At 41.7% G+C, this 17,859-nt stretch overlaps 1 protein-coding gene across 4 annotated transcripts in view; it reads right to left on the bottom strand.

Moving 5' to 3' along the window:
* Positions 1 to 14,400: 14,400 nt before the first annotated feature.
* Positions 14,401 to 17,859, bottom strand: part of SCEL (sciellin) — an 82,968-nt gene continuing 79,509 nt past the window's right edge. For all 4 annotated transcript variants that reach the window (XM_054011750.1, XM_054011727.1, XM_054011761.1 and 1 more), the window contains exons 19-21: positions 17,590 to 17,698; positions 16,372 to 16,474; positions 14,401 to 14,800 (exon numbers count right to left, since the gene is read on the bottom strand). In XM_054011750.1, coding sequence (XP_053867725.1) covers positions 14,784 to 14,800; positions 16,372 to 16,474; positions 17,590 to 17,698 — 229 coding nt within the window. In that variant the 3' untranslated portion in view covers positions 14,401 to 14,783. The remainder of the gene's footprint in view (positions 14,801 to 16,371; positions 16,475 to 17,589; positions 17,699 to 17,859) is intronic.

Below are 17,859 nucleotides of genomic sequence, written 5' to 3'. Positions count from 1 at the left end.
CAGAGCTGCCAGACCTCAACACCCTGCCAACCACATTGTGAAGAAGCTGAAGTCCCCCGGATGACCTGATCCTGATTGGCCATCGAGAAAAGTTCATCTGCCTTATTGTATGAGCATTGCATGTTTAGCGTGTGCATCCTGTTTTGGTAATTGTTAATAAATAGAGGTGAAGTAGGATATTACTGTGTAAGGCTCTTTCACTGGTAAAAGACCCTGCAAACTCACAGAGCATAAGGTTATGCTTGAGCCCTAAGAACAGGGTAAGGGTGGGTGCCCTAAAGCATAAGGTTACACCTGAGCCCTAGGAACGGAGTAAGGGTGGGTGCCTACAGTAAGAGGGTTACACCTTGAGCCCTAGGAATTGGGTAAAGGTGAGTGCCCCTAGAGTGTGTGAGTAACAGAGAATTTTGTGCGAGTAACAGCAGGTGTGTTTCCAACAGCAACAGGCAGGGATTGGTTCTTTAGTCTTATGCTATATAACATCTTTATCAATAACATGGAAGAAAACATCACTGATAAAGTTTGCAGAGAACACAAATATTGCGGGAGTGATAAATAATGAAAAGGACAAGTCAATGATACAGAGTGATCTAAATCACTTGGTAAGATGGACACAAGCAAATGATATGGGTTTCAATATGGCTATTTATAAATGAATACGTCTAGGAACAAAGAATGTAGGCCATACTTACAAGATGGGGACTTTATCCTGCAAAGCAGTGACTCTGAAAAACATATGGGGGTGGTAGTGGATAATCATTGAACAAGAGCTCCCAGTCCAAAGCTGAGGCCAAAAAGGGCTAACACAATCCTGGGATGCATAAACGGGAATCTCAAGTAGGTTATTTTACCTCTGTATTTGGCACTGGTATGACTGCTGCTGAAATATTGCATCTAGTTCTGGTGTCCAAAAATTAGAAAGGATGTTGATAAATTGAAGAGGATTCAAAGAAGAGCCACAAGAATTGGATTAGAAAATATGCCTTATAGTAATAGACTCAAGGAGCACAATGTATTTAGCTTAAGAAAGATGAGGTTACAAGATGACTCTATTGCAGTCTGTAAGTACCTATATCAGGAACAAATATTTGATAACGGGCTTTTCAGTCTATCAGAGAAAGTTATAACATAACCCAATGGGTGGAATAAATGGGAATAAACATAAACCAATATATAAATTCAGACTGGACATAAGATATAAATTTTTAACAGTGAGGGTAATTAACCATTGGAACAATTGACCAAGGTTTGTGGTGGTTTCTCCATCACTGGCAATTTTTAAATCAAAATTGTATGTTTTTCTAAAAGGAATTATTTTGGGAAAGTCCTATGGCCTGTGTTATACAGGAGGTCAAACTAGATGATCACAATGGTCTCTTCTGGCCTTCGAATCTATGAATCTATACTAAGGGACCGATGGTTAAAAAAGAAACCACCTGAACTTTCTTTCAAAATTCAAATTGGACCAGGCACAAAACTTTTCTGAATTTCCAGAAATGTTTGTGTAATGTATTTTTATGAAGCAATACACTTCCTGAATCTAGATGGGATTATAACAGGAACTACCATACAAATAACTCTTCCTGCACCATTTCCAAACCATCTTTGTGAGAATTCCCATCCCCTTTCTCAACAGAGATTTAAATAAGGATCCAACCATTTGAATTCTTATGTAAACCAAGCATCTAACCTTTAAAGTTTTCTGCTCATCACTAGATGTATTATAATCAATGACTGAATTACCCACCCCTCCCCAAAAAAATAAGTGACTGTCAATCTATGGAAACTCAAAAAGATAGGGTGTCACAACCATAGTTCCAGTGCTGCTCTCTCAATGGACACCAGTCTGTTGTGATGGGCTCCAACTTCTGAATTCCACATTCTGCTAAGCCCCCTAGGTTTGGATTGTGACTGATCACTTAGCCTCGCTCAGGGTCTCTCAGGTGCACAACTCGGGTGCAGACCCTCTGTCTGACACTCCTCTTGAGCAGTAGGATCAGACAGTCTGGCCACCTAGACCCCAGAACCAGTGCCTCATCCCACCCAAGCCCCCGAGTTGTTCAGACACCTTCCTCCCGGAGATCACCTGGCTATGGGAGTGCTGGTTTCTAGTTAACCCCTTCAGGCACAACATAACAGTAAAGCAAGGAACACAGTCTTTTCAAAGGAACTTCTTAAACACACACACTTTGCTCCTAAAAAGCACAGGATTGTTACAGATCTATGGAAAACAACAAATTCCTGAACATAACCCCTTTAGTCTGACCTCACACCCTTTTGTGAGTCCTAGGTTTGATCCAAGTCCTTTAGAGGAGGTAAAGTCTCTCCTGCTTCCACTCTCTCTGGTTGTGTCGGCTGTTCTTGGCTATGAAAGGGATTCCCTGGCTTAGAAAGCAGCTAATAGTCCCTTGCCATCTTTGGATAGGTGGTCAAGCAGAGAAACTGTGAGTGTCCCAGCCATGTATTTAAACTTGGGAAGAAGCAGGGGCAAATGCAGCTGTCTCCAATCCCCTTCTACCCTAACAGGCTACAGTGAAGAGTTCATTGACAAGGCTCTGCCAACAGAAACTCCATCGTTCAAGCAAAGGAGAGTGGTTCAATGTTATCACCTGTGATTGCTCTATAACAGCTTTCCAGATATTGTCTCCCCACTCCATATTAAATCACTGTTATAAAATGGATGATGTAATCCATAATGATGGTTGCAATTACAAATAATATTAATAAAATCAAATGAAATCCATAACTGGACACAGACATATTCCCCAAACTATCACACTGGGGGTAAGAGGCTTGACTAAATGATAAGTGTAAACTAGGGCTGTCAAGCGATTAAAAAAGTTAATCACGATTAATTGTACAGTTAAAACAATAATAGAAAACCATTTATTTAAATATTTTTGTGTTTTCTACATTTTCAAATGTATTGATTTCAGTTGCTTCACAGGATACAAAGTGTACAGTGCTCACTTTATATTATTATTTTTGATTCCAAGTATTTGCACTGTAAAAAAGAAACAAAAAATAGTATTTTTCAAATCACCTAATACAAAGTACTGTAGTGTAACATCTTTCTCATGAAAGTTGAATTTATAAATGTAGAATTATGTACAAAAAATAACTGCATTCAAAAATAAAACAATGTAAAACTTTAGAGCAGGGATCGGCAACCTTTGGCACGCGGCCTGTCAGGGAAATCTGCTGGCGGGCTGGGACAGTTTGTTTACCTGTAGCATCCACAGGTTCGGCCGATTGTAGCTCCCACTGGCCGTTCCAGGCCAATGGGGACTCCGGGAAGCAGCATGGTCCGAGGGATGTGCTGGCCGCCACTTCCCACAGCCCCCATTGGCCTGGAATGGCGAACCGCAGCCAGTAGGAGCTGCGATTGGCTGAACCTGCAGACGCTGCAGGTAAACAAACCGTCCCGGCCCGCCAGCAGATTTCGCAGACGGGCTGCATGCCAAAGGTTGCCGATCCCTGCTTTAGAGCCCACAAGTCCCCTCAGTCCTACTTCTTGCTCATCCAATCGCTCAGACAAACAAATTTGTTTACATTTGCAGGAGATAATGCTGCCCACTTCTTGTTAACCATGTCACCTGAAAGTGAGATCAGGCGTTCACATGGCACGGTTGTAGCCAGAGTCGCAAGATATTTATGTGCCAAATGCACTAAAGAGTCATATGTCCCTTCATACTTCAACCTCCATGACCTTCATTCTAGAGGACATGCGTCCATGCTGATAACGGGTTCTGCTCGATAACCATCCGAAGCAGTGCAGACCAAAGCAAGTTCATTTTCATCGTCTGAGTCAGATGCCACCAGCAGAAGGTTGATTTTCTTTTTTGGTGGTTCGGGTTCTGTAGTTTCCGCATTGGATTGTTGCTCTTTTAAGACTTCTGAAAACATGCTCTATATCTAGTCCCTCTCAGATTTTGAAAGGCACTTCAGATTCTTAAACATTGGGTTGAGTGATGTAGCTATCTTTAGAAAGCTCACACTGGTACCTTCTTTGTGTTTTGTGAAATCTGCAGTCAAAGTGTTCTTCAAACTAATAACATGTGCTGGGTCATCATCTGAGACTGCTATAACATGAAATATATGGCAGAATGCGGGCAAAACAGAGTAGGAGACATACAATCTTCCCCAAGGAGTACAGTCACAAATTTTATGAATGCTTAATTTTTTTAACAGGCATCATCAGCATGGAAGCATATCCTCTGGAATCGTAGCCAAAGCATGAAAGAGCATACAAATGTTTAGCATATCTGGCACGTAAATACCTTGCAATGCTGGCATGTAAATGCCTGTTCTCACTTTCAGGTGACATTGTAAATAAGCAAGCAACATTATCTCCGTAAATGTAAACAAACTTGTTTGTCTTAGCGATTGGCTGAACAAGAAGTAGGACTGAGTGGGCTTGTAGGCGCTAAAGTTTTACATTGTTTTGTTTCTGAGTGCAGTTATGTAACAAAAAAAAAATCTACATTTGTAAGTTGCACTTACACGATAAAGAGATTGCACTACAGTACTTGTATGAGGTGAACTGACCAAATACTATTTTTGTGTGCCATTTTTACAGTGCAAATATTTGTAATCAAAAATAATAATATAAAGTAAGCACTGTCAACTTTGTATACTGTGTTGTAATTGAAATCAATATATTTTAAAATGTAGAAAAACATCCATAATATTTAATAAATTTCAATTGGTATTCTATTGTTTAACAGTGCGATTAAAACTGCGACTAACTTTGATTAATTTTTTTAATCGTGATAAAATTTTTTGAGTTAATTGTGTGAGTTAACTGCAATTAATCGACAGCCCTAGTGTAAACCGCTCTAACTACACCAATGTAATCACATTGGCACAAAACCCTAATCTAGACACACTGTGCCAATGCAGAATAGGGCTTGAACCAGTAAGTACCATGTAATATGGGAATATACACATTGCTAACATAGGAATATGCAGTACACACGACCTTCACATGTAAATAGCTTTATCTCCAAACTCCCTGCAGTAGAGGAAAATGCAAGCACCAATTACACTACTTTGTACACCTTCAAAACACTTTATAACTCAAAATATTTGGTGGTTTTACATCATAATAATAGAACTTCAGTACAGCTGGTTGTTTCCTGTCCTCAGTTCTTGATTCCAAAACTTGGGCGATGTACACAAAGGGAATACATTGAAATTCAATAGATGCCAGCTCCCTACAGAGACAATGGTATAGAAGGATAAAACAAATGTTTATAAGGACCCCAGTTTTACACACAAAGGGTTGGAGCCTACTTCTATTGAAATCAGTGGAAGTTTTACCATTAACTTCAGTGGCAACAGAATATGTGCCAACACTCCATGAATGGACATCTCCTGAGATTGTGTGCTTATTAATGTTTTCCAAATTCTCATCCTCCACTTTTAAAAGCTTTGCTTCTACTTGTCCTTAACATTTTTCTTTAAAGTTCTGCCTCTAATCTCTCTACTCCTACTTTCTCTTTTCTGCTTCTTTTGAATACTTTAGTATAAAAGTACTCTCATGAACATCAGCGTCAGATCAGCACCTTGTTCCACATTAGGAGATAGAATCATAGAATATTAGGGTTGGAAGGAACCTCAGGAGGTCATCTAGTCCAATCCCCTGCTCAAAGCAGGACCAACTCCCAGTCAGATTTTTACCTCAGTTCCCTAAACAGCCCCCTCAAGGATTGAACTCACAACTGTGGGTTTAGCAGGCCAATGCTCAAACCACTGAGTTATTCCTCCCCCCCTAAAATGCAGGAAGGGAGTCAGAAAAAGAGACAGTGACCTGTTTCTGCCCAGTTTCAAACCAGGGACCTTTCGTGAGTTAGGGGAACATGGTAACCACCAGACTACGGAAACTTAAACTTTTTCTCAGAAACAATTCTGGGTCTTGTGTTGTTGTCTTGGTAGGTGATTTTAAGTTCTGGATGCCTTTGTTTTAAACTCACTAACTGGCTGATTACTTTGAAAATAGGTGTCTGTTGAATGCATAATAGTGACTGATCCATGGGTTGTCTGCATGATTTAAACTCTGATATTGACTTTTACAGGACAAAACCAAGTAATTGCAAGTCTTGGCATAGAGAATGAGAATGTAGCTGTTAATGTATAACTGATATAAGTCACTGAAGCTCCTAGCCAGTTATTAAAACTACAAGGTAGTTAGTTTGAGGAAGATTTTCTGCTTTTATCATGATTCATATACATAGTTATGAATTATTTGATATGGTAGTAGTGGGGCTCCATTGTGCTAGGCCCTGCACAAAGATATACAAGATAAAGTCCCTGCCCTAAATAGCTCACAGTCTAGAAAGACAAGTGCATATTAAGGTTCAGAAAAGATAAATTCAGTCAAATTAGTACAATTGCTACATATATTTGCACTTCAATAGTTGTAAGTATTTATTATATTGTTAATAATGATGAATTATATATAAATAAGTGCTAACTAAACTGCCTGTGTCCTGAAAACCATCACTGGCTGAGTTCTTAAAAGCACCACAACAGAAGTGGGTCTTAAGGAGAGATCTGAAGAACAACATAGTGGCCTTACGAATCACGTAAGAGTTAGCATTAAAAAAGGCATGCGGGTCATTGTCAGAAACAAATGATTGGGTTAGCAGGGCTGGTACTGCTGGCAAGAGGGAGGGAGCAGCAGGGATGATGTGGCAAGAAACAAGAGCAGACAAGTAAGGAGAGGCATGAGAAGCGGGATCTCAATGTGGTGAAACAGGGAAACAATGGAGGAATTCAAATGGGCAGACGTTGTGATCAAAGTAACATGTAAGAAACTTGATCTTAGCAGCTGTGTTCTGTATAGACCTGAAGTGAGCAAAGTGTTCTCATTAGGATCTGTACTGGGCCCAGTCCTATTTAACATATTCATATACGATCTGGAAAAAAGGGTAAGTAATGAGGTGGCAAAATTTGCACATGATATGAAATTACTCAAGATAGTTAAGTCCCAGGCAGACTGCAAAGAGCTACAAAAGGATCTCTCAAAACTAGGTGACTGGGCAACAAAATGGCAGATGAAATTTAATGTTGATAAATTCAAAATAATGCACATTGGAAAACATAATCCTAACTATACATATACAATGATAGGATCTAAATTAGCTGTTACCACTCAAGAAAGAGATCTTGAAGTCATTGTGGATAGTTCTCTGAAATCATCCACTCAATGTGCAGCGGCAGTCAAAAAACGAACAGAATGTTGGAAATCATCAAGACAGGGATAGATAATAAGACAGAAAATATCATATTGCCTCTATATAAATCCATGGTATGCCCACGCCTTGAATACTGCGTGCAGATGTGGTCGCCCCATCTCAAAAAACATATATATTTGAATTGGAAAAGGTTCAGAAAAGGGCAACAAAAATGATTAGGGGTATAGAATGGCTTCCGTATGAGGAGAGATTAATAAGACTGGCTTATTTTCAGCTTGGAAAAGAGGTGACTAAGGGGGAATATGATAGAGGTCTATAAAATCATGAGTGGTATAGAGAAAGTAAATAAGGAAGTGTTATTTGCTCCTTCTCATAATACAAGAACAAGGGGCCACCAAATGAAATTAATAGGTAGCAGGTTTAAAACAAACACAAGAAAGTATTTTTTCACGCAACGCACTGTCAGCCTCTGGAACTCCTTACCAGAGGGTGTTGTGAAGGCCAATAACGGGGTTCAAAAGGGAGCTAATAGATTCATGGAAGATAGGTCCATCAATGGCTATTACTCAGGATGGGCAGGAATGGTATCCATAGCCTCTGTTTGCCAGAAGCTGGGATTGGGTGACAGGGCATGGATCACTTGATGATAACCTGTCTGTTCATTCCCTTTGGGGCACCTGGCATTGGCCACTGTCAGAGGACAGGATGGACCTTTGGTCTGACCCAGTATGGCCATTTTTATGTTCTTATTACAATATATTAAAATAATAAAAAAAGGAGGAGGGCAACAAAAGTTAATGCAGCCATTGACGTTAATCTTTGGTTTTGTTACAGAAAAGTTAACAAAAAACCTCCTCTTTAGCCCCGAGCCACTTGTTACTGTCCTTTTAGCAGTAAAGATAAAATGAGAGAGGGGGAATTTACACAGAAAAGAACCACAAGGCCAAGAACTGACCGTGGGGGAGGCCCACAGAAGAGAGGGCTCAGTTACCACATTGATGTCCAGGAGAATGAGGAGGGAGGAGCCTGTGCTTGGTGCAGATGAGGCGTGGGCAAGACGATCCCATTGTGCTACCTTTCCAGTCTCCTGACCTTGTGCCAAAACAACCCCTAATGTAACTTAGAGCAGCTTTAAGATTTCTCTAAATTATGTTGCCTGCAGACGGTGGCTGAGGCAGCAGTATCAGAGTATCACTCTATCACAACCCCCTCTGCCTCTGGCACATACCATAAAGCACGTGCTAGGGATGAGTAGTGAGACAGGTAACATAGGAGGCTTTGCAAATATTGATATAGGAATGATTATTTGTGACTCTGCACCTTGTGTAGTCATTGACATCAATGCAAAATAGGGGCAAAATGCTACCATTCCAATTTGGTATGTTTCATACCCACTTTGCATTCAGCTTTGAATCACTGTAAATGATTTCACAAAGTGCAGGGAAATGGGGAATCCGCTTTCTTCGCCACTCTCTCACACCTGTATAAATCAGGAGTCACTCCACTGATGTCAATAGATTTACACTGATTTTACATCACGGTAAGTAAGAGCAAAATCAGACCCATGGTGGGGGGTATATAGAGATGTAATACATGAGTAGAAAAATCGTATATATTAGAGAGTTAGAGAAGTTACCAAAGGCAAAAGATTGACAATGGGCACCCGGTGACCCGGCTGTTGGGGTGGCTAGCCTCTGGCCCCTCCCCTTGTACCCAAGGCCCACCCCTTCCCATCTGCCTCCCCCACACCTGCAGGAGCCCAGATCACCCCCACAGTGGCCCCTGGCCTCAGCTGGCATGGCCAGCCCCCATGCTCCGGGCGGAGCAGCCCCAGCACCAGCCGCCTTTTCTGCAGGAAGCAGGCCAGCCAGCCCAGGAAGCCTGGACCAGCCAGGCAGTGTGCTTTGGGAACTGCAGGAGGGGGCCTGGCTTGGGGCGGAGCGTGGGCAGGGCCATGCTAGGCTGTTTGGGAAGATACAGCCTACCCTTATGATACCTACCGCCCATGCACGTAACATAGAGAGCCAAGAACAAATCATTGGGGAGGGAAGAGGCCCAAGAAGCAGGTAAGTGACCAGATTATGTTAGAAGTTTCAGGAGAGCAAGGATAAGGGAGCAGAGACTAAAGAACCTGTCAAGGCTGAATCCCCATTCTGTCACTCCAAGTGCAGAAGGCGGGGGCCCGCAAGGATTCTAAAAAATAATACTTGCCACTCCAGGCTTGCATTACACTCCCAAGGTTACAGCTTTTCTCTGATCTTGGCTTGGTAAACGTTGCCACCACCCAAATGCAAAAAAACCCCTTGGAACCCAGGAAGGAGCACTTGGGAATTCCTCCCTGTGGGGTACCCTCAAGCCCTTTCACCCCCCTCTGGCGAAGACCCGAGAAAGAAAACAAAAGAAATTAGCTGTGGCTACCAGCTAATCAAACAACATGCACAAGCCTCTTTGGACACAAAAATCCAATCCTGTTCTTAAAAAAGGTAAATTTTATTAAAAACAAAAAGGGAAAAAATACATCTGGAACTTAGGCTTTTTGCTAGATCTTAAAAGAAACAATTACAAAAATTAAGCACCCAAAACAGCTTTCTTGGGGGTTCAGCTTAAAGGTTACAAGCAAACAAAAGCATCAGGGTTAGCAAAGAGGAGATCCACAAGCCAAAATAAGAAATAAACCTGATAGCGTCTAACTAAACATTCCCTATTCAAATTATTTCTTCTAGGTATGGAAGATACTTTTTCATACCTGGTTCAAACCTTACACAGCATTCCTGATTATAGCATTGCTGTTCCGTGTCCCTGCAGCCCAGAGAACAACAGACAAAGGGAAAGTTTCTTTCCCCATTTTAAAAAGTTCTAGCTTTCCCATTGACTCTTTCAGTCAGGTGCCCACTTTTTTTTTCTTTACTTGGGGGACTTTTTAAACCCTTTACAGGTAAAGCAAGTAAAGAACAGCTACCAAGAGGGATTTTACAGCTAACTGGCTGGCTGGGTGTCCATCAAATGGAGCTATCCTCCCACTTTATTTATCACAGAACCATATCCAGACATCTGTATTCAGTCCAAGTAAATGGGCTGTGCACACGGGAACTACACAGAGTAGAATCCACTATTTAGGTGTAGTAAAGTGGCCATGATATCTTGTTATGGCTCAGAGGTCTGACACCTGTAGCTAACCTACAAGCATAAGGTTTCACCCTGGCTTCCTTCAGCCAAGTTACTCAACAACACCTTCTGGTCCCAGGTCTCCCCAAATCTGTCTCCCAGAGTTCTTAACTACCAGACACTTGGGCTTTTCCCATCTGGTTCATCACCCCCAATAGCATGAAACCTGCCCCCAATATCAGTTCACTTTGGTGCACACACAGTCTGCACACCTGCTTGGGGTAAAAATGAACAAAAAGTTTATTTAATAGAAAATCATAGATTCAAAGATGGAAATAGTAAGGAAAAGCAAAAACATACAAGTTACTCAGAAAATAAACATAAAGACGCAACATCAGGCATTGTACTTCTATATTAGCTAAATTCCCTTTTCTAATACAAATTACCCATTGCCTCTGAACAGTTTCCCAGCATGCCCTCTGTCTGAGAGGGGATCCAGTGTTTCACAGACAGCACCCCACTTAGATGTTGCCCCTCAGTTTTTGGATAGACTTCACTTCAAAATCCTCTCTTCCTTTGTAACAGGGTTTGCAGGTTTTTTTCCTCTTTCTTTCAGACTATAGTAATGCAGAGCAGGAGACACCTCCTCCTTAGTTTTCTAAGGCCAGATCTATACTACAAATTCAGCCTTATGTCGACCTAACCCTGTAAGTGTCTACACTACAGCACAACGCCGCCAGTGTAAGTGCCCCGCTACACTGACCTAATAACCCTACCGCCACGAGAGACTGCTTAGGTCGATGTAGTTAGGGCAATGCAGTGTCTGTGTAGACACTGCGTTATTTACATCACCTGTCAGTACCATGCAGGCTGTCAGAACTGGGCAGCATGGCTCTGCGCAGAGCCAACAGCCCAAGCTGTCAGCGTCAGGCAGTGGGGCTCCGCACAGAGTCCACAGCCTGGGCTGTCAGCGCCCCCCATTCCCCCCTTAAGTCGGTGCAAGTGCTCATGGTGAGGACGCATACCACTGGCAGGGGGACTGTAGTGTGGACATGAAAAACCAAAGTAATTAGTGCGGTGGCTGTACGTCGACCTAACAGAGGTCGACTTAATTGTGTAGTGTAGACAAGGCCTAAGACTGGTGTTTCCTTTTCAGTGTCAATGTCTTTCCACTAACTTTAATGGTCCATCATTGTTTTTCCCTGGGTTGTAAAATGCTAGGTCAGGGGTGGCCAACCTGTGGCTCCGGAGCCACATGTGGCTCTTCAGAAGTTAATATGCGGCTCCTTGTATAGGCACTGACTCCGGGGCTGGAGCTACAGGAGCCAACTTTCCAATGTGCCCACTGCTGAACCCCTGGCTCTGCCACAGGCCCTGCCCCCACTCCACCCCTTCCTGCCTCCTCCCCTGAGCCTGCCATGCCCTCGCTTCTCTTCCCCCCTTCCCCCCCCCCCAGCCTCCTGAACACCACGAAACAGCTGATCCCGGAAGGTGTGGGGAGGGAGGGGGAGGCGCTGATCGGCGGGGCTGCAGGTGTGTAGGAGGCGCGGGGAGAGGGGGGGAGCTAATGGGGGGAGGCTGCTGACATATTACTGTGGCTCTTTGGCAATGTACATTGGTAAATTCCTGCTCCTTCTCAGGCTCAGGTTGGCCACCCCTGTCCTAGGTGCTGGGAGTTAATTTTGTGTAAACAACTAGCCTGGAAGGTCCCGCAATTACAATTACCATTTTCTACACACATATACATGCATACATTCATAACCATAACCTGCATACGTATCTCTTTATGACTCGCAAGTTCAGAACATTACAAGCTTTCATCAGAGACTTTACTAGACATATTTATACACGATAACATTATATGCAAGCTGTTGATTCTGTTGCTTGTTCTTTGGGGTTTCAGACACCCTTTTCTCCATTTGGAGTGTCTGGACCCTGATTGTCACACCTGTGTTACTGAATAAATGAGTAATCCTCAAGTAAACTACATCTTCGAAACATATGAATATCTATTTTCCCATTCTATTTACATTATTTCTCTCTCCATGCTTGTGTCATTTTTTCTTATTGCTTGATTCCTCCCCGCCTTTGGAGCTGTTCCACTGCTTTGTAAAATAAAGAAATATCCATTACATGTCGAGAAAATGGGCTTGATGAACCACAAAAACCCATATAATTTACTATAGCATCCCTCAATGCAGCTTTTCAGTCTAATTTAAGGCATTATTGAAGATAAAAGATTCATTAAAACAGCTGCCTGCAAAACTGTTCCTTTGGATGTTTCCATGAAGCACTAGTCAAAGAAAAATTAAACATTATACACTAATGATATGCAAAAAGGATGCAAAAGAGATTTAGTTTTGCTCCATAAGCATTGAGATGTTAATATGATATTTTTAAATAGATACTGCTGTCCAGTCCTTTTATGTGCTAAATTTCAAGCGCCAAAAAAACTGTTATTACTTTTCAGCACATATATAACATATAATAAAAACAACAATAAAACCAACAATAAAACATATGGCACAATTACCATGGCTGCTTATCAAGTATGAATTAATGAGCACAGAATTATTTATTATTATTTTTATATTGCTGCTTCCCTGCCACTGAACATTTTTATTATGGAGGGGCCTGAATCAAATCCCCAGATCTAAATACCCCACATTTGTTTAGATTTACTGCCGGCCCCTAACCTTTGCAATGGACTGAAACAAAACATCAGATGTGGACAACCCTGGACTCTAAATCCCAGTGCTGTGTCTCTAATTCATAGCTTCTTCTGTAACCACACACAGCCAATTTCAGTTGGTCCAGGTGAAGGCTTCCACCAGGACTCAATATGTATCCTCTAGTGTTAAATATTTTGGACCAACTCTCTCCACGTCATTGTGGACATTGTTCCCTTATGAAGCAGAGAAGTCCCAGCACTCTTTAACTGGAAAGTATTCATCAGCAGTTGGCTCAAACCAGGAATCATATTTACAATAACATGTTTATTAAAGTTGCTTTCATTAATTCACAAGGTTTCATAAAAACCATTAAGCCAAGTCATCTTTTATGTAAGGGCTGCCTTGCCCCACACAATCTGGCTGTGAAGCCATCTTAACTAGGCCCTGGAAGAGGGTAGAGCTGAGGGACTTTCATGCCTATTACCCCACTGCTACAGATTTGACAGGAAAGAGGGAGGAAGTATGGATAGGATACCCTGCATTACGCTAATCTTCATCTGTTTTTAGCCCCTTGTGATCATTGAAACTCTGCTTAAATTGCAGCAGCCCTCACACTGCAGGGGGACTGAATTGCACAGAATAGTAGCAAGATCATAGGATTGCAAAGGTGAACTTTAAGCCACACCCTGCACACATTATACATGACTTGCACTCCATGCTGCTTGACCACATTGCAAGATCTAGCCCATTAAGTTTAACATTTCTTCATATAAATTGTTTTGATCTGTGTTACCCAGTTGTCTTCTAAGTAACAGCAGAGAAGGACTAAGAAATACCCAGGTAGCTCTTTCAACTAAATACTCTTTTCACCAGTAGGTTTTTGCCTGGGAATCAGTTGATTTCCATATGTATTTTTATTTTTTTCACCCCTTTGGAAAAAAAAAAGGTTTCTTTCATAGTCACACTTCATCAATGATTTTTTGCTGAGACACAAAGGAGAAAAAATTCATGTTAATTATGTCAAATAATATTACTGATGTAAAAGATCAAGCAAAGATCCCAAAACAGAATGCAAGAGCCAAAACCTATCACTGTAGCTCAATAAATCACTGAACTACTTTATGACTCTCAGCGAATAATGCAGAATATTGCTGACTCTTTGTGAACAGATGTATTGTAACAAATAATGAACAGTTCTTTTCATTTCTTTAATATATTTTCTATGCCAAAAAAGTGCTTTTTATGTTCTTTATAATTAGCAGTCACAAGGTGTTTGGATAACCACCCTGTAAAAGTGTATACTGTATATAAGAAAGTAATGTCATGTAGAGTATACATTTTATAACTGTACTGGATAACCATAAGACGACTGGTTTTCAAAAACACCTTCATTACAAATGTATCAGTGTTAAAAACATAGCATATAAAGATAACAATTCTTTATTTATTTTCAGGCATATTTTGGATAAACAGAAAACAGGTCCTTCAAAACTCACAGGCAGAGATATGTCCTTCCATATGATACATTTCAAGGTTGCTCTACTTTTGCCAAATCACATGTAGAAATAACTTTCACACATCTGATGGACATACTGAACCATACATTTTGTTGCTTTCTGGAAGTATTTATAAAGTCATTTTAAGTTTCATAGACTATGTTCCTATAGTGACTATTTAGTAATATTATATTTAGAACATGTCAGTCCTAACAAAAAAATTAAACATTTTACATAGGTTGTTTAAGTATTAGGAAAATGTATTTAACTAAATACTAGTGTATCTTTATCCTAGTTTCTGGAAGCCCAAACTAGTAGATCCATTTTTCTGCAAGACAAAGAAAAGACTGATAAGAAGCATCAGAGCAAATATACAATCAACGCTTTCTAAATACACAAAAATGAAGGCAATTGAATTGTTGTAAAGAGATATTGGGGGCCAGATACTTAGTGGTCAGATACTATGGGTAAGCATCCCCGTGCTAGGGTTGGGCTTCCTATGGGTAGGCATCCACACCCTAGCATTAGGGTTCATATGGGTAGGGGATTTTGGGCTAGGCTTACTATTCCCATGGGTAGCCATCCCAGCCCAAGATTTAGGTTTCCTATGGGTAGGCATCCCTACACTAGGGTTAGGGTTCCTATTTGTAGACATCCCCGCCCTAGGGTTAGAGTTCCTATGGGAAGGCATCCCTGTGCTAGGGTTAGGGTTCCTATAGGTAGAGGACTTGGGGGTAGAGCTAGGGCTCCTATGGGTAGGCATCCCCTCGTTAGGGTTGGGGTTCCTATGGGTAGGGGAGTTGGGGCTAGGGCTAGGGTTCCTTCAGGTAGGCATCCCCATGCTAGGGTTAGGGTTCCTATTGGTAGGGGATTTGGGGCTGGGATAGGGTTCCTATGGGTATGCATCCCCGCCATAGTGTTAGGGTTTCTATGGGTAGATGACTTGGGGCTAGGGCAGCAGTTCTCAAACATTGTGTCAGGACCCCAAAGTGGGTTGCAACCCTTTTTTAGTGGGGTCACCAGGGCTTGTGTTAGACTGGCTGAGGCCCTGGGCCCAAACCCAAGCCCCACCACCCGGGGCTTAGGCTTTGGCTTCAGCCCTGGGCAGCGGGGCTCAGTTTGCAGGCCTCCCGCCCAGCGATGAAGGCTTTGGGCTTCAGCTTTGACCCCTTACTAAAGGTGGTGGGCCTCAGGCTTTCACTTTTTCCCCACTGCCTGGAGCGGCAGGACTTCATCGGCCTCAGGCTTCGGTCCCCCTTCTTGGGGTCATGTAGTAACTTTTGTTGTCAGAAGGGGGTTGCGGTGCCGTGAAGTTTGAGAACCTTTGCCCTAGTCTGTAATTCATTTGTGTGTATATGGTTGCCTGCTTTAGCCTTGTAAAAAATCTCTCATTTCATTTAATAATTAATAAATCCTTAGATAGTTTACTATTCCACTGGCTAAAAGCATTGTCTTTGGTGTGAGATCTAAGGTACAAAATGACCAGGGGTAAGTGACTGGTCTCTTGGGACGGAGAGCGACCTGAATATTTTGTGATATTTTGTGTACAGCAACTAACTATCACTAAGTCCAGCTTGCCTGGGTGCCAAGATAGACTGGAATGCCCAACAGGACTGTCTGTGACTCCATGGTAAGATTGTTATAATGTGTTAGGAATTCACACTTGTTACTGGGATAGAACATACAACTAGTTTGGGGTCTCTGCCCTGCTTCTTGACAGTCTGCCCTGAGGTTGGTACTCACGGCTGTGAGCCACTCTAGACAGTGTGACAGATGTCACCAGAAACGGTCACTGAAACAAAAACTGTATTGCATTTTTTGGAAGATACTTTGGAAATTTGAGAGAGAAAACAGAGCATTTAATCCAATCTGCTACGGTGTAATCTTCCTGCAACTTACCTTTAATTTTGAAATAGCAGGGTTCACAATGCACAGTATTTCTGTAAATCCAAATGCTGTCTCCTGCTTTCAGATCTTCCAGAGGTCTTTTGCACACTTCACACTTTAACACATAATTATATGCACAGTCTTATGTAAAAAACAAATCCAAAAAACTGTCTAATATTTATTTAAGCTCCATCACGTAAGCATTCAAGGACAGAGTTGTGGCCAGTAGTATTTTAGTGTCACTGGACACAATCTCTCCAAGGAACAGCAATCCTAGTCAGCACAGTCTAATTATTATTTTCATGTACTGCCCAAGGTTCAGTACTTTCTGCTTTGCAAACTGTAGATTTTCCTCCCCAATATTCTTAATTCCCTTTTCCACTAGTGTGGTTCACATAAGTGTGCTGTTTAACAATCTTGATCTTTATGAAATAGATAGCTGAAACATAGGAGCCACTTCCCAAAACACAGGCCATGCAAGACTGGTTCAGAAACTGAGCTCCGAGTGCGAGAGTGAGAATGAAGGTGCATGCAGAAACACCACAAAAGGAGACAAAAAAGGCAGCAAGCAAGCACCAGACACAGAAGCACTGATAGTTTGCCACTGAGAAAAAACTAAAAGCGTTGACTAGAAAAGAGTTTGGAACTGTGAGCAATTAAATTATCCCCTGCTTGATTCTTACTGTGTTCAGGGAAATGGGACTTTACATACATTTGTAAATAAACATGATTGCGTGAAAGAAATACCTGACTCCATCATCAATTTCTCTCCTAATAGAGACAACCCACAAGATTCCACATTTTGGCTAACTGTTCACATCAAAAGGAGTAACTTTACCTATGCTGTGCTGCCCAGCCTCACTAACTCCTACTAGTCCCTGGAAAATACAGCTCCTTCATAAGATTTCCAGAGCATAGGTAAAGTTCTGTGATATGTAGGGGATAAGACTGCACGTTAATACAACTGAAGGCTTCCTTGCAGGATTAGTGGGTAGGAGAATCTGAAGCAATCCTGCTGGTTCCCTCACCACCCATGGGACCAGAAGGGGGGAAAAGAGGTGCATGGTACGTAGGCAAAAACTTCCCTCTCCCAATGCAGGCTCTGTTCTGCTCCTGGAGGCAGAGATGCTAAGGCCTACACATTGTTTTATGACATATGTAATATAATTCATGTGGTTCAGGATATATTTTTATTTATATTTCATGGCAGGAAGTGAAACCCCTTCTTACCTTGAAGCAAGTTGAGTGACAGCAAATCTGTAAGGCATCTAAGATCATTTTGGAATCTATGCCCAGTGGCTTCCGGCAGTATGTACACATATCTTTTTCAATTATAGTCCTGAGGGTACATAATATAACATCAGCTGTCAGAAAAGCAGCTACCATTGAAATCAAGCAGGAGAACTGATTAATTTAGTATATTACTATGGAAGGCCATTAGTATACAGCACATCAGTCAGGAATGTAATAACGATGCATCGATATTCTGTGTTCTAATTA

The sequence above is a fragment of the Malaclemys terrapin genome, chromosome 1 (genome assembly GCF_027887155.1).
Source record: "Malaclemys terrapin pileata isolate rMalTer1 chromosome 1, rMalTer1.hap1, whole genome shotgun sequence".
In the NCBI taxonomy this organism is placed as follows: Eukaryota; Metazoa; Chordata; order Testudines; family Emydidae; genus Malaclemys; species Malaclemys terrapin.
Note: the sequence above shows the minus strand (reverse complement) of the source record. Positions and strands in the feature narration are given on the sequence as shown.